This window comes from Gnatocerus cornutus, chromosome 5 (assembly GCF_029298725.1).
Source record: "Gnatocerus cornutus isolate USDA-ARS CGAHR chromosome 5, icGnaCorn1.1, whole genome shotgun sequence".
Lineage (NCBI taxonomy): Eukaryota > Metazoa > Arthropoda > Insecta > Coleoptera > Tenebrionidae > Gnatocerus > Gnatocerus cornutus.
Genome location: NC_142237.1, coordinates 7796918 through 7814624, shown reverse-complemented (window position 1 = coordinate 7814624; position 17707 = coordinate 7796918). Strand labels below are relative to the sequence as shown.

The window sequence follows — 17707 nt, the reverse complement described above, 5'->3', positions numbered from 1 at the left end:
GCTTTGTAACAAAGAACAGCCATCAATACTGCAATAAGAAGTTCGCAACTAATGTCCATCCAATATTTAAACAATACCTCGCAACTTCGAGGCGGGAACAGTTTCGAAGAATAAAAGTGGTTTCAGTCAGGGGCGGGCTTCATGATAATTTATTTACGCTATAATATATCCGAAAATGTCAAAAGCACAAAGGGTTTACAACGGGGAGGTGCTCACAGGCCCTCGCTGTTTCATACGGCTGAAACGTATAGACAAACAGTGTGTGCTTGAGATGAAGGCTTAAGTTAACAAAGTGAAGAGATTCGACATGTCGAGATGGTTTTTGACGGTTTTAGAGACAACATTTTGTTAACAAACAAAGATGTTCTAATTTTGTTTATCTTGACGATTTGTTAGCTTTTAGTTATTACAACCAACGAAAGATAAATGAACAGTGGTTTGTTATTTATAAGATTGGAAAATATGGTCCGAAATGTGTTCCGACTATAAAACAGTAAGAAGCTTTCGGATCAGTGATGCCGGTCCGAAGCGGTATTATCTTTTATTTGTAGAATTTAAAAGAATTTTAACAATTCGGTTGTACCTTTTTCTACTGCATTAGCTCCGTCGTGTATGTCTCTAATTAAAATAAATTCCGAATGAGTCCCATAAATATTCATCACTTAGGCATTTTTGAAGCCTTCCCTCGAGACCACACCGCCTCAAAAAGGCATGTTTTGCATTTGAAACTGTGTAATTTTCCTTTGTTTGAAGAGCAGCCCACGGCACAAAGTTGTACATTTCATTTCTAATTGAGTAGAGTGTCGCTTTGTACGACACCATCAATGTTTAAAGATGCTGACGACGCTGATTTTATTTTTTTACAGGTGGAGTTGGAAAATTGGGTAAACAGTATACACAGCGCGTGTGCTGCGGCTTTCGCGAGACATCGAGGAAAAACCGGCACTCTGCATCTCCTCCAAGAGGAAATTTTCCGATTGGAGAAGGCCATAGAAACCGTGAGTCTTATTTATTTACAAATAGCGGATTATAACTCAAATTCGCGATAAAAATTGGGTAGATCGTCTATTTTCAAGCACTGAATGACGACGCGTTTTCTATTTATTCAGAGATTCGGATTTGGAATTTATACACGACACCGGTATAGAAGCTGCCACCTTTTCAGGAGATTTAGTCGCTTTCGTAATCTGAAAAAGCTTTCAGTCACATGTTTTGTCAGTCGCGTGATTTGAATAGATACGGCGAACATGAAAACGGAAAGAATTAAACATATTGAGATGGTTTTTCTTAAATTTATCGATGTCGGCGCAATGGGTATTGTTACAGTAAGTTGTCTAGAATGATCAAAACAAGCTGGACGAAATTCGTGACAACAGAATCATAAAAATAACTACCCACTTAGTTTTGATGGAAATACTTTGCGTTTGGAAGCTGCAGCTGCAGCAGGATCGACTCAATTTATTCACCACTTTCCAGGCTGTAAAATAAAATGTGTTTTGATTGGCGCATCCAAACAAGATCACAACAAAACGATCAGACACCAGAAATGCTGATCAAACAACGGACCATGAATTTTTGAATTAAATTTAATCCAGAATTATATTTTGATCCGGTTGTAAAATGCCTTTTTAATTGAGCCACGTTCGAGATTTTACTCAAAACTGTCAATTTTGTTCGGCCTAATCCATCAAACTAAATCTAAATATTTAGTCTCAGAATAAATCATTTAATCCGGGATTAAGTCGTTCTGGAAACCCAAATTTTGGTTAGTCCTTATAATAAGTCTTTAGTCTTGAATTAATAATTTAATCTCAGTTTCTGAAATTGGGCTTAAACCACGACATTTTTAGGCCAACTAGAACAAAGTCCAGCTTGCGTCCCTTCTTTCTCTATCTGGTCGTGTTCAATACCAGATTAGAGGCATGTAAGAGCATAATCCAAGCAGTCGCGTCCAAGCAATCTGAATGTTGGCCCAGCTAAACCAGCTCAGTTTTCCGATATTTGGATGCTTTCCAAAGCCACAAAACAACAAAAGTAAATGCCGGAATTCCCGGAACGAAGCTCGTCGAAATTTACTGCCCGATGTGAAATGGAGCATAACTCCAAGTGTCCAAATTCACGCAGTTATTCCTCCGTAATTGTTTTATCTACTGTCGCCACGGAAAGTATTACTAAAAATTGAAATGCGAACATATTTTTTCTAGGACTACAAATTGAAACACATGGCGGAAATGCAGCAAAGTGTTGTGGGTGATTCGGACGCTAGGCAGCAAATCGCTAATCAAGTTATCCAGTGGGAGGAAAATTTGGAGAGGCTGCATTGTGAGCAATTTAGACTGCGGTGTTATATGGCGAGTCTGCAGAGCGGGGAATTACCCAATCCTAAGGTAAGGAAAAAACGCTGAGAAGCACGCAATATGCAGTTTATGCTTTTGAGGCGTGATTGGAACAATGGACAAGAATAAGTGCCTTCTAACGAGATCACGAATTTGGAAATTTCAAAATAATTAGAATTTGTTCTGTTGAGCATAAGTTTAGAAGGCACATATTAACTTCTTGAAGTGTCATTTCCATAATGCATGTTAAGGAAACTTGAAGGTATAACCCAATTGTCAAAAATGAAAAAGTAGAACCTGCGACAATACACAAGTTAGCATGATAGATTTATCAAATTTAAAACTAACTTTCTTCTTTCAGTCGCTACTGACGCACGTGTCGCGAGCAACGAAGAATACCTTAAACAAATTGGGAGTGTTCACTGTTTCCTCATTCCATGCCTTCATCTGCGCCAGAAGTCCTTCTCTACTAAATAATTTACTTGCCGGTCGAGGGGCGACAAAAAGACGGCCACCTCTTCTGTCGAGGTCCAACAGCGGCTCCAGTCGGAGATCTCTGCAGGTAGGGTGATTTTTATATCATTAACCCTCAAAATCAAATTATGGGAACGAGGGTGCAACCCCAAATACCATCTAATATCAGTTGACCTGGCGACTCAAAAGAAAAACGCTTGTGATTTATGAGAGGATTAGGACAATTGGAATTCGATTGGATTCGACTCGCTATCCATCTTTCAAGTGCATAAGATACTTAGGGAAAGTCGCAAGTCCTGGAAATTGATAAATTTATTTTTTCGCTTCGATGGAAATGCAAAAGGGATTCGGGCTGATTTCTCGCTAAGTGGTCATGAAAGGTTTACGTTCAATTCTGAAGGAAATCCAGAAATCTGTAGCTTATTGATCGCCCTAGAAAAGGACCAGAAACTGTTTGTTTTGATAATTTGTAAGTTAATAGTCTCCACACTCTACAAATGGTTAATGATCGATCCTCACCCTATAAATGCTCCCTTCTGTTTACACTATCAATTCCACATCTGCACCAATTGGAAATATCTTAATCTTAATAGGTTTTCCACCCATTCCAGCGGCAATAAAAGCAAGATATATCGCTTCCATAGAAGTACTTATTCTAATAACTTTAAATTTGAGAGCGCTTTCTGCAAAACCGTGCAAAACATAACCCATTGATTTACGAGAAGCTGTTAGTAGCCAGGTGAACACTCAAATTTCCGAGCAGAACTTAACCCAGTTTATATTAAATTCAAGGACTACAGTTATAAGTTTGTTATTAATTTAATCAAAACAGAACAACATATAAAGCTCTCAAGTTGCAAAATAAGAACAAAGCTTCGGAGAAACCGTCGCTACCAAACATAGAGCTTACGAGCACTTTGTTATGATTAAGCGCTTATTAGAGACGTTAGAAGCTCAAACCGCCGGTATTTACAACAATTAACCTCCGCACAACGAAAATATCTCCTGTTATGTTATTAATTTCCTCAAAACACGTGTTGGAAATTTTCCGACCGCAAATTTCTGTAAACTATGCCAGCAAGTCTTTTTGTCTGGATGCGACGTCGCGTCGCTCCAAGATATCGGAAAACGATTACTCGCCTGTTTATAATATGCACGGTTTATTGTGTTTTAGATAAATTCGCGCGAAGAATCCGAAAAGACCGTTAAGGTGTCACTGCCAGACGCTGCTACAGCCACCGTTTACGTGAGAGAATCGATGTCTGTAGAAGAGTTCTTAGCCAGTGCCTGTGCCCGGAAAAATCTCAGCTGCACGGAACATTTCATCAGAGTAAAGAAAAGGAGGGACATGGAAGACCATAACTATTTCGTGCCGCATCGGAGCGATCTCATCGAGACTTATGTAAGTAGTTTTTTCGAATCTGTAATTGGATTAAGGACATTGTTAATTGCTACGTTCCGACAATTATTTACGGCTTCGAAATTAAATTCGCACCTTGTTTAAAATTATTCTGCGGAAAAGAAACCATGATTACATTACTGCCAATTAGCCGGCGAAGAATTGCAGCGCGAACGGGAAAAACAATCTAATTATGTCCTGTTCATATTGTCAATATTTTGTTCCTTTTTCCTGGACAATGATTTAGAACTGATTACATCAGTAAATTCGCGTTTGTAGAATTTAGTTCCAGCAGTTGGCTTTACCTTTTCGGTTAACCATATTAAAGTACGAAAAATGCGCACGTAGTCTCAAGAGGTTCTTGCAATCTTCGAGGTTTTAATAACAACCGGCATCCAACAGTTTAATACCAAAGTAAACAGATTGGAAACCACAAAGCACACACACAATTATTAGAACTAACTGTGTGAATTTCAGTTGGTTTGCTGCTTCTGTTGTTTTAACTGATAAAATCGTAACAAACCCTCCTTTCCATCCCACGATTTTAGACGTCAATGAAGGAAAAAATCTCAGACGAAGCACATTTTTTGTCTCCCCCCTAGGAAAACACTTCGCGCGGAAACTATCGGAAATCAGCCTGCGAAATTCTCTTGACGCACTGTCTAGTTTACTCTCCTGTACACGAATTTTTCATTTTATTTCAAGCATATTTGACTCGAAACGAGCAAATATTTTTCAATTTCTCTCATTTTACTTATTAGTGAGATAGATCCAACACTGCGATTTGTACCAATTAGCAGGATAAATTTTAGTAAGCAAAAAAAGCTGTTTCTATGTCAACTCGAATACACCTAATAAACGTTTCCATTCGTTCTAATTGTCTGCTATTAGTTGGGCTGACCTACTCATTTGTCGTGTGGTCATGTACATACACTACATACGTAGCCGTAAATTACTTAGATATTCCTGGGTATTGTATATTTACGGTCGCAATAAACACAATTATTCTGACGCAAACGAAGCTGGTTTCTCATATCAGGGGCAGAAAACTTTTATTTTTGGCTTTCATTTCAGAAAAGTTAAATTATTAACATTACTTCTACCATTATACTTACTTATTGTTCTTTGAATGTCATTTTTATTAAAAATAATGCAAAGTCATTAAAAACCGATCTATTGAAAATAGCCAAACGCCGAAGGGTTCCGAAATTTCTTATCGATGTCTAACAGAGATTAGGTTGGCTACAAGATGATTAATGTCGGGACCAATATGGAATTTCATGCCTGTTCAACAAAAAAATGGTCTCCCAATACGTCCACTAATTTCTGTTTCAAAGGATAATCGCGCTGCAGTATTATCAGAAAAAATCAGTTTCATGCAAGACTATAAATAAATTCAATATTTTTCGTGCTCGTGCTCGTCTTTTGTTCAATCACTTTCTTGTATTATAGAGTTTTTTTAGAATGAGAATAATCAACGATAATTTTGCGAAAATCAACCAAGCAAGCGTTTTGAATTGAACGTTGCAATACATTATGTGGTCCGTATCTAAAGACCAGCTCCATCACAAAGCTTTGTGCTTTAAAGAAAAACCTTTTTTAAACGATTACACAAATTAAGTTTTGAAAAGAACTGATTTTGTTAGAGCTTTGGAGAATATTACACAAAGGAAAAAAAAGCACACAATCCCGAATATGAGAAAGTAAGTTTATGTTTACGTCTGGTGACCCACAAAGCACTAGACTTCATCCAGCATAAAATACAAAATCAAAGGAAACACAAATGTATGAACTGAGCAATAAAATATAGAATTCATTTTTATATTATTTTTGCTTCAGTTAGTCGAGTTAAGAGTGATTTATTCGAATATTCCAGAAGCAGCACTTGGAGAAGAATTATTTCAACAGCTTTATAAATAAATTCTTTTTATAGTCTAATTAGGCTCCATGGACAATTTATTTATCATCATGTAATAGCAAAGATTTTCTCGCAGAATTTATAGTTGGGTATTTACGTCTGAGCAGCTTAAATATGTTCAGTATTACCGATAATAAAGAAAGTTTTTATTTTATTTATTGGAAAGTCTCTAGTAAGACGCTTAGATGGATCCTTCAGGAAAAGTTTCCTCAGAGTCTGATTTTTTTACGGATTCGGATTAATTAATGTTGAAAGAATAAATACTTCTTCGTCGGTTAAAATTTGAGTCTAATATGCAAATAATAATTTTACTCTTTAGTTTTTTCTTTGTCTTATTGCTAGTTTAATGGTGGGTAACATGAAAAGTGTTCGAACCAAATAAATTATTCAGTTTTAAAAATAGACACTTCTCTTTGATTATGTTTGTGTTATCGTCATGTGTACTTACCCTTAATATATCATTATTTTGTTTGAAACACCAACTCAAATATTTGTGTCTGGCTTAGACGTCATGCTGATTACGTGATGGATCAATTTTTAACATATTTTTAAGAGTTGAATGTTCGGTAAAGTAAAGAACGATAGGAAATATTAATTGAAAATATTCAAAGTGAAAAATGTAAGAAAAATGTTATTACTCTTCTTTTTAGTCTTTAGCTTCTGATTCATCTTTATTCTAAGATTTTCTTGCCCCTTCTTAACAGTTTAGTTTTTGTTAAAGCTCTATTCGTTCTATAAATTTTCTTTTCTTTCGTCTTCAAATGCTTGAGTTTAATTTATTATACTCCAAATTATTTGACTTGGATTTTTTAATTTCTTAATTTATTTTTATCATTTTAAAGAGTTGTTAATTTTTTCACTATTAAATATGTATTTTTGAAGACCTTAAATGTGTTTTTATCGAACAGAATATAATCCATTCGTATTGATTTGGATGAGGCTTTAAAATTGTGATGGCATTTGGCTTTCAAAACAATGTTTTAATTTATTCAATAACAATCTCACTAAAATCTGTAATTTTTGTATGAAATGTTTACTTTGAAATTCAAAATATGTTTTATAATTTATTATTAAATTAATTTGCTGATTCGTCGTTTCAATTAACTGCAGTTCGCTTAGTAGAACGAAGTTCTTTTTATGTTTGTTTTTAATTGCAGAAGAAGGAGGTGAAAAAAGAAAATGTCAGCAAACATTTAAAGAAAACAAATATTTATTTCTAAGCATGACCCTCCTCTTGCAATTATCTGTACTTCTGACAGTTGAGCAACAGGGATGGAAACCTCATCTCGTATTCTATTCAGCAAACAAATTGAACTCAGGGAAGTCGCGTTGGAATCGGAAACCAATTAGTATTTTTTCTCTTCTTGTGCATTCTCCCCCACAAATACAGCCGATCTCATGCACATTTCCATCGATAGGTGCACAATCAAACCGTAATAACATAATTCCCGCCCCCGAGCACTATCTCAGATTAAAAGCAAACAAACCAATCTCCAGAGAAGAGCAATAACGACAAACAATCCTAGCGAAAAGATTTTGATCTATTTACCTTCTTCGTGTTATTATAAAGCAGTAAAAACTCGAACTGGATTTCTTATTTGCAATTTCGCTCGACAAAGCTAACCTGATTAAACTCCACGTTCGCATCATTTAAAACAAAACAAATTGCGACCACACAACAAACTTCCGAACTTTGTCACTGTCGATACTCCAGCTCTATTCAATTTTTGTTCGAGTTTGACTATCCGCGAAGAATTTCAAATAAATCATCGGAACTTTTGAGTTTTTGACACATTAAATTGCCGGAGATGATTATTTCGAAGCTCCGTTTTGTAATATTTCACGTTTTTCAACCAGAGCGGGAAATGGTTTATCTTAATTTTTTGTACAGACCGGAGGAAATCCCCTGAAAACTTGATACAGGCTCATCAATCATGAAGACGCCCTTTTTTGATTAGATCGACGAATTTTCTAATCTGGAATCGAGGAATTCGTTTTTTCAGTCATTCGATGCCAATTAAGGGATTGGAGCTGCGTGGGTCGACAATGCCCGGATTAAAGTTGTGAAAACTGTGATTGGAGTAATCAGTCAACTGTTGATTCATTAAATATTCAAGCATTAAATTGACATTAATTAACCACTAAAACTAGACGTGATTTATTGATTGGTTAACAGCATTCACCAACTTGGTGTGAATTCTGAATTCGATGCAAAAGGCCACAGGAATAGAAAAGGAACGATAACTGTCGATAGTTAGCGAGTTTATATTGACTGTTAACAAGCTTCCGATTCCCAAAGTATCTATTTGCATTAATTTCGTTCAATTTGGACTTGTACTACGGTCAAACTAACTTTATAATTCAATTTTCTTAAAGATAATTAATATCACGCATTCAGTCATTTCTGTAATTGAGTTCTCACTGCTTCTTTTGCAACTTTCGAGCAAACTAATTTGACTAATTAATTAGTGCATAGTTGTTGACTTTTTCGGCTTGCACAATATTAATTATTCTATCTCAAATAAATACGAAATCGCAATTTATCTCATTCTTGGAAAGTTATTATGAGATAAGTAATTTGTAGTAAGAAGATATTCATTATTACCGTTCTTTAGGTAAGCACCTGGAGCAGCAGTAAACAATTCTAAGTCTTCTAAGTTCCTGTTTTGTACTGTCCCTTTTGTGTCTGGATGTAATTCAACTTAGTTATTTATACTTAGTTGCGGATTTAAATGCGGTTCCTTTTGTTCCTGTCAAAGTTGTCTTCAATTTAGGAGTAAACAATATGATTCCCTAGCAGTCAGTCTTGTAATAATAAAATTCTTGAATGCTCACTTAAATGAGTTTCTCATTTTGGCAGTCATAACTCTTTCATGTCTTCGGTACTTAATTTTTTATTACATAAAGTGCACTTTTTCTAATATTTCCGACATTGCAAGACATGAATAACAGCCTTTCAAATTGTTTGTAAACAAATTCAAAGTTAGAAACTTTGTAAATTCTTAGTTGCTTCAGAGCACGGCTATAACAACAGCTTCTATTATTCAACGAGCAACACCGTTTTGTTTTTATCCATTTTGAGAACAAACAGCTTTTGCCAACGATATCGCAGTTCTGGCGGGTGCATCAGCAAAAAATAATTAACTTTGATGCGCCCCGAATTTTCCCCTGGAGTCCGCTTAATCTCCATTGATGTTCCCGTTTTTCCCGATTTCATCAACGTCACAATCGGGAATTTTGCAATCCTGCAATTTGTACACATAATTACGATATTGATCGGCAACCTCAAATTACCTACAGCTCGATGACGCATATTTCATGCGAAATTATATTGACCGCGGTGGATAATTAAATCAGACATTATTGATTGCCACCGAATGATATTATGTTGGTTACAGCTCCACACTCATGAGGTGGTGGAGGTCTGCGCGAAGATTCTTTACCAAGTGGAGCTTTCGAGGAGTACGCTGGAACAGATGTGGGGATTCAGCGTAGAAGCGGAGTTGGTGGAGAACGCCGACAGACAAGATGAGCTTTGTTGTTACGTCAGCAGGGTGGAGGATAAAAGCGTGGCAATGCAGAACGGTGAGTGGGGGCTGTGGGGGCGGCACTGCGTCAACGGAGAACATGGTTTTAATGTTAAAGAATTTCTGTTTTAATTCATAAAAATCACATGAATCAAGCTAATAATATCAACTTCATAACTCGCATAATCATGCAGTTTCATTTTCTGTCAGCAAGCCAACTTTTTGAACCATGTAGCTCATTATCACGTCATTATTATAACTTTTATGTTAAGGGATAATTAAAGGCGACGAGATCATGGTAATCAACGGCGCCATCGTGTCCGACCTGGACATGATGTATCTGGAGAGCGTCCTCCAGGAGGAGTTGGCCCTGTGCATGATGATGCGCTCTTCCCGGACCGAGCCGCCCGATTTGGCTGGAATTTTACGCGCCACCGACGACATCATCGAAAGTTTGGTGTGTCCACCACCGCCTTCAGAGCCTCCAGTCATCAGCGAAGAAATGATCTCCGGGCTCATCGTGCCAGCTCCAGGTTGGAGTGAGTAGATTAGTGTAGAGTAGAACTTTCCGACCGCGTAGTTAAAACCTACCGATTTCCGGAACTGTAACTAGTTTTAATTACGAAGTGATACGGGTTTCCTATCAAGATCAAAGTTCTCAGCTGACTGTTTATTAGAACAGGGATCCGGGAAGTGGGAGACTCTACTTGCTTCACAAAGAACGACGCAAACAAATAAAGGATTACTCGCAAAACGTCAAACAGGTTACACTTTTTTCTCGTGTCTTCATTATCCGAGAAAAGGTTGTTTGACTTGAAAAAACGGGACTTTCCGGGTTTATTAAATCCGGGATGGGGCGCGGAGGGGTCGCTTGAATGAAATTCGATATTAATAATTTTTGGGATGAATACTTACACTGACGTCAATTTGGAGGCTCGAGTTCATAAATCTTGGAACTTTTGCCATTGTCGTGGTAGAGCTTTATAGAAACTGTCGTCAGTTGCGAAAACAACTTGAGCTTTATGTCTGATTTTCCTCAATTTTTGCGAATCGGCGCTTTGACATTCTCTCTACTTTAAAGCACCAAAAATTCCAAAAGCACACTTTTTCTAAACTAATTGAACGCGGTTTTCCAACTTTCTTCCTGGCGCTAGTTTCTAACGGGAACCTCGGACAAGATATTGTCAACTTGCCTTAAAGCTCGAACTATTTAATCCGCTAAATTGTATTTACTCTGTTGGATTATGTTAACACAAGTTCAATCGAGCTTTCGACGACTTTAAAGCACTCAACTTTGAGTTCTCTGATTTCGCCTGTAAAAAGGTACGTTAGTGGAAACTTTGCCGAACTAATCGAATCCTTTTCGATTGATCCGAATGTAAAGAAAAATTCGGCTTTAATATTTTCGCCGTTTCTTCCCACACACCCTAATAACGCGAAAACGCTTTCTCGCATCTTCATACAAAGCACCACACTAGTCTATCATCGCAACAAATACGAAGATTCCATTGAATTCCGTTTTAGGAAAATTGTGTTGACCATTGCGAATTTAATAAAATACGTTTTTGACGCTTCGTAAATTTCCAAAGCTTCTATTTTGGTATCAACAAAATTCCATTAAACCTAAATCATTGTTGCTGCAAATGTCGCCGAAAGCTTGCCGACAAACAGTTTTTTCTAACTCTAACCGAACATGAAATGGGTTTTAAACAAATTGGACCTCGCAGGTAAAGATCGTTATTCTACGGAGTCTGAAAATCCTCCCTCCTCATTGACGGACTCCGGGATCAAAGTTAGTTCTCGAACGAATTCCTTTGAGATCGAGAATTTGCTGAAAACCGCCGAGCAAGTGACAGGATTTTGTCGGTCTCCCATTGAAACAAGAAAGTCGAGTCCTACAGGAAGTTTGGTCAGTAACACCTCGCAGGCTTTGTTAACACCTTCCAGACAGTTGACGGATGCCGAAAAGTTAAGAAAAGTAGTTTTGGAACTTGTGGACACCGAACGCGCCTACGTCAAGGTAAAATTTATTTGCAGTAAATCGCGTTTTTGACGTTGTTGCTTCCAGCATTTAAACAACCTACTAGAGAACTACCTCGAACCGCTGAAAAAAGAAACTTTCCTATCGAACGCCGAAATCAACGCTCTCTTCGGCAACATCCAAGAAATCGTAACATTCCAACGCCAGTTCCTCCAGAACCTTGAAGAAGCTCTCGACCTAGAGCCGGATTTCCATAAATTTGAATACAACAGCCAATTTAAAGTGAGCGATTTTTCTCGGTTTCGTCTTCGTTACATATTTATCAATTTTAATTCCAGAATGTTTTATTTTCCATCGGTAGCGCATTTTTGTATTATGTAAATCACTTCAAATTATACAGTTCGTTCTGCGCTAGTCACAGCAAAGCGCAAAAAGTCCTGCATCCGAGTAAGTATCCGGTCCTTTTTTCTCCATTATTGTTTAACGAATTTCCAGATGAAGGCAACCAAGCTCTGCAGGAATTCCTAGCAGCGCGAAATCCCAAACAGCAGCATTCCTCCACGCTCGAATCATATTTAATAAAGCCAATACAGCGGATACTCAAATATCCACTGTTACTGCAGCAACTCAGGAATTTGACTGACTCCAATACTGACGAACATCAACATTTGGTAGAAGCTTTGAAAGGGATGGAGAAAGTGGCCGAACACATCAACGAAATGCAGAGGATCCACGAAGAGTATGGTGCCATTTTCGATCACCTCTTCAGGCAGCACCAGAAGTCGTGTAAGCAGTCGATAGATTTGAGTCCAGGAGATTTGCTCTACTACGGCGGAGTCGAATGGCTGAACATCTCAGATTTTTTGGGGAAAATCAAGAAAGGACTCGAGCTGCATGCGATGTGCTTTGTCTTCAAAACCGCCGTTGTTTTTCTCTGCAAGGAGCGGCTCCGGCAGAAAAAGAAGCTTATGGTAAAATATTTTATGTTATTTTTTGTGGAACTAGCTTTTATTTGTGTCTGTTTGTTCCTCGCAACGTGTAAAGTAAACTACTTGAGCGTTGTTTGTACTCTCTAATTATCGAGATTATTCCTGCACTTACACGTGCCCTACTTTGCTCCAGGGCGTTTCAAGCAAAGGTTCTTCGTCCGAAGTCGAAATAATTCGCTACCAAGTGCTCATTCCTGTAACCGAAGTTCAAGTACGAGCTTCCTCTGCTAAGGATATGGATTCTCATTTCCTGTGGGAACTGATTCACTTAAGAAGTCAATTACAGAGAAGATCGGAGAAGGTCTACGTTTTGTCTAATAGGTAACATATCCAGAACCTTTTCAATTCCACCTAACATTGATCGCTTTCAGCACGGCAGATTTCAGGAACGCGTTCCTGAAAACGATCAGGCAAATTATAAGGGAATCTGTTAGAAACATGTCGATACCGGCAACGAAGCCGGGAGCGGGACCGGGGATTTTATTGGTGACGGGCCACAAAGACGTGCTCAATAGTCAAACGTTAGAAAGACCAGCGACGAAGACTGTGATAGTGCAAGGTTCGCACACTTTGGGGAAGACGAAGAAGTCGAAGACGTCTCAAAGACACTCTTCTGGAAATATAGATTACGATAACATCAGTCAAGAAGGAGAGGAACCGCCGGCGACTACGTTCAGGTGTAGGAGCAAAACGGTGGGAGATGCAGCAGGTTCGTAAAATATTACACGAAATATGCAAAATATGCGGTTTTGCAGTTAAATTCTTTATTTATGATGGAAATTCCCATCATACGCTCGCATTTTTATTGAATTTAGAACGTCATCCTGCCGAGGAGAATTTTTATAGTAATTGTGCTGCATTCAACCGACTAAATAGTCCGCATTTTCAATCTGCCTTCCAACTTATTACATGTTTTCTACAACTTTTTCTAGTTGAAAGTGTGTTCAAAATTTATTTTGTCCAAATTAGACCCCCAATCTGTTTTTATTCAGGTACTATACTTAGCACCCTTCCATAACAGTCCCAGATTTACAATTTCGCTCTAGCACCAAGAGCGTCTTTCTTCCCTTATTTATGTTATTGATTTCGGCCAATTCGAGTCCGCACTGATAAAAATTGTTTGCGACTTTGTAAATTCAGATCCTCCAAAACGACCGGAACATGAAAGGAACGACGCCGGATTCAAGTCAGAAGGGGAGGAGGACTCCCAAGGGGGTACAGTGAAGGCCAAAGCGACGCTAGGGCGGACTCCAAATCATCTGACTCTGAGGTATTGACTTTCTAAGTCATTTTTATTTTTATTAGAATGCACGATTTATTGCTCTCTGCATCGAAACAGGAGCTATCATGAATCAACTCTCCGGTTTCCGGCGACTTTTTGTGTCCGTAAATATATCGGATTTTGTAATGAACATAAAACTTGGCGAAGTAGGACAAAAAGATTCTAAGTGCAATTTTATTCACAGTTTATTGTTATTAACTTAGTTTGCCGCAAAAGAAGAAACAAAGGAATTAGCGGATAAGAGTTAGAAGCGAGTTTGCGGGAAGTTTCTTTCAGAGGATGAGAGTGACCGCTTTGGGGTTTACAAGAAGTTTTATTGGGATGCGGTGAATTTTGATTTAAGGCTTTCAGGCGAGTTAATCGAAGCGGTAATCGCAATTTGAAGTCAAAGAATGGGGAAATTTTTAGTTTCTTCTGCCAAAAGTTTAAACTCTTGTAAAATGAGATCACTTCAACGAGTAAGCTGTGGTTGGTTTTGCCGATCGTGAGAGATTTATAGCTAAGTTTATGTAAAAATGTTTAGAAAAAATGTTTGCTCCTCGCTGCAAGTGCGATAAATCCGAGTCCGTTCAGGTTTAATCTGTTGATTTTTAGCACCACCTCCACTTTATCTGCCGGCAGCACGGGAAGCCAAGCCCGTCTGATCCAGTCTTCGCACGCCCCCGAGAACTTCCATCCCATGCAAACCGAAGAACTAGGTAAGCGCACAAACGAGACGGTCACCGCGGAAATCCATTCTACCAAATCTCCGAACCGCTCCCCGAAACGTCAAGAGCAAGTGCGACGCCCCAGTCCCAATAAAAACTCGAAACGATCCGACAGTGTCAGTCCAAAAAATTCCAGAAAGTCCAGTCCGAGAACCCACCGACGCTCCAGAGATAACAGTCCTAAACCAGAGAACGCCAAAAGCCCCAAGAAAATCAAATCGTCATTAAAACAATCATCCAGGTCGTTGAGCATTGACAACCCTACTTGTGTCGAGTGCTATTTGTCTGGGAAGTCAGATAAGGGATAGCATACGCACAAGAGGAGCAACAGTTTTGTTGTGGCGCGAAGTAACGGACGCGTCAGTGATGAAATCAAGTGCTAAGACTGTAGATTAGAGTGGTGTGCGAACAATACAGTACTGAGAGTAGAGTAGTTTTTTTTTTCGTCCTTAGTTTATGATTTATCTACTTTTAGACCGGTAAGGTGGGAACCATTGCCATGATTTTCACATTTTCAGAACCATATATTGTAGTACTAAAGCATGTATGTTACATAAAACTATAATTTGTGAGGCTCATTGTTTGGAATGCGATCTCAACCAAGGTCGTTTTCGCAAAGTACCTACTACTTTTAACATTATCTAGTTATGTGTAGGTACACCATCATTTGTGATGGTAATAAAAGACTAGTTTTGCAGTGCTAACATGATGCGTCATTCCGAGGTTTAATTATAACATAAAATGCCTAGAAGTATCACCACGCAATTTGAAGGGTAAAATTACTGAGACAAAACTTAGATGCACCTTTCAACACTGGTAATATTTCATTCCACATTCTTGTCACATTTAAAACTTTGCGTTTCAAAGTAGTTTGGACCATCTAATTGACTTAACTTCCTTCTACAATTGTTGAGACAAATCTTGCTATACACTGGAACTTGAAGTTAAATTGGATTAGAGGTGGTGCATACAGCAGGTCGTTACGAAACTTGTGCGATCGTTTCCAAAAAGTTACAATTGTTGATTGTAAACTATTTATTACATATTACGACAGAAAAATACTTCAATTACCTATGAGAAATTGAAACTTCTCATGAGTTACTTTTTTCTTTTTATTAAGAAATTGTAAATTCAGTAGTAATAAACTGAAAAGTTCTAAATGTAAAACCTAATAATGCAATTTATAGGTAACAGATTTAGCTAGTCAAGTTTGCCACAACTACGATTTTCAAAGACCAAATAAAGCAACTCTTTGTGAAGTGGTAATATTTTACGCACTACATGTGAATTGTCCAACGAGGCCGTATTAAGTCGAGTCTGAATAACACGTTGTGTGCATAACATCCATTTCGCACGAGTAGTAAACAAGATTTTTTCTACAATGGCAGCAACATGCAAAATTCTACTATAAATACTGTCCTGAAAATTATTTTAAAATTAACACTTTGTTTGACCAAATTGCACATTTACGCACTTAAAAAATACAATCAAATAATCAAATTGTCAAAACTATGTACATATAACGATTATACAAAGTGTTGAAAAAAAAGCGCCCATGAGTGGAAGTACCATGTCCTTTTCAGTTCAACCATCTCAGCAATCAAAGCAAAATTAATTTAAACTCATTAATTTTTACAATATGAATTTTTTCAAAGGAAAAACTTGGCAATACTGCTCAACCATTTCTAATAAAATTTTACATTCGGCAGTCTCGGTAACTAAGCAACTAATACAAAGAGCTTACAATGTTGCAACATTGAAAAATTTTCTGCAAAGTCAAGAAATGGTACTAGTTCAAGAAACTTAATTTAAAGCACTTTTTGTGCTTTTTTAAATAAAGAATATCATTAACTGTGAAAAATGTGATGTTTAATAATGAAATTGTTATAAAAAGTTTATCTAAATGATAGGTACCATGGGCGGCTTTTTTCATTACCCTGTAACAAAAAAGTTGGACTCTTGCACACTTTTCCATTGCAAACTTGGCAAATTGTCAGAAATGTGTCAAAAATGAGTTCTTTTAATTTTTTAGCCAAAAAGCTTTTTATAAACCTCACAATGTAAAGATTTTACGTTTCTCCTGCAAATGAATTTACTTTTTTGATTTGTTCCGAGTAGGTAAAAATAAGTCTTAAGACTGTTTTTACAATAGTTGTATTGCTTGTAGTTTTAAGTGTCTCATAGCTACATAAGAAATAAAAATAAAAGATTTAGATAAAGACCTACATTATTTGATATCTATCGAAATGCCGGCAAAAGGTAAATCAATTTTCGCTTAGATGTAGTAACAATTTAAAAAGTCATAGAATATTATGTAGGGTAAATCGCGAATGATAAAGACCTTAAGATAATTGAAAAGGCAATTTCAATTGTAAGTTGCCTTTTGAAATGGGTCAGGCTCGTTGTCATTTGTGAATCACACTGTAGTAATAATTGTTGAAAGAAAAAATGTTATAAGAAGTATTAAGAATAGAATTTGTAAGAGTTTGACTAGTTGTGATGATTTCTGAAAATGTGAAATTTGGCTCTTCGCCATGATAGTGAAAAACCCTCGCCTCCAACATATCTTGCACTCTTTTTCTCTATCATGCTTTCCACAATTACCGGTCTCAGTTAGCACCCCCGCTTTGCACTTAGTGAGTGAGTATAGACGCTTAATGTCTGTTGGACTTCAAACGACCCTATTTGTTTCCGATTTGTGCACATTTGGAGCTTTTGCGCTTAACCTTACCAAAAAGTGATGCCGTTGGTTTGTTATAGGGTCGCCTGTGTGGAAGCCAAGAGACAGTAGTTTAGAGGCAACCTCAACCACCCTCCCGCGAAAAGGCAGAGACCACAGTTTGGCCGCTTTAAGCGCCTCGCGTAAGTCCCTCGTCGAGACCACAACCGGGCTAGAAATACACAATGCGTATAACCAGCAGTAGAAATAAAATATCAACTGTTTGTATGGGGCGGAATTCCGGAGTTCCGGAGTCGCCCGGAGCCGCGCGTGCCATTACACCACTGCTGTGCTTCATACAAACGGACTGTTTAGACAACCAAACCAAAAATCGAATTGTTAAACGCTGTACAAGTTATTTAAATAATTGTTAAA

At 37.6% G+C, this 17707-nt stretch overlaps 1 protein-coding gene across 3 annotated transcripts in view; it reads left to right on the top strand.

Annotated features, from left to right (window-relative positions):
• sif (guanine nucleotide exchange factor still life) overlaps window positions 1–17637 on the top strand; it is a 64540-nt gene extending 46903 nt beyond the window's left edge. The window contains exons 15-29 of one of the 3 annotated variants that reach the window (XM_088037556.1): window positions 867–998; window positions 2205–2387; window positions 2698–2898; window positions 3985–4212; window positions 9526–9712; window positions 9927–10187; window positions 11382–11674; window positions 11723–11917; window positions 11974–12082; window positions 12131–12606; window positions 12758–12945; window positions 12996–13333; window positions 13765–13894; window positions 14501–14604; window positions 17374–17637. In XM_088037556.1, coding sequence (XP_087893682.1) covers window positions 867–998; window positions 2205–2387; window positions 2698–2898; window positions 3985–4212; window positions 9526–9712; window positions 9927–10187; window positions 11382–11674; window positions 11723–11917; window positions 11974–12082; window positions 12131–12606; window positions 12758–12945; window positions 12996–13333; window positions 13765–13894; window positions 14501–14604; window positions 17374–17537 — 3189 coding nt within the window. In that variant the 3' untranslated portion in view covers window positions 17538–17637. Of the gene's footprint in view, window positions 1–866; window positions 999–2204; window positions 2388–2697; window positions 2899–3984; window positions 4213–9525; window positions 9713–9926; window positions 10194–11381; window positions 11675–11722; window positions 11918–11973; window positions 12083–12130; window positions 12607–12757; window positions 12946–12995; window positions 13334–13764; window positions 13895–14500; window positions 15093–17373 lie in introns of all 3 variants that reach the window. The other 2 variants (XM_088037555.1, XM_088037554.1) reach the window with 2 other exon arrangements.
• Window positions 17638–17707: the final 70 nt, after the last annotated feature.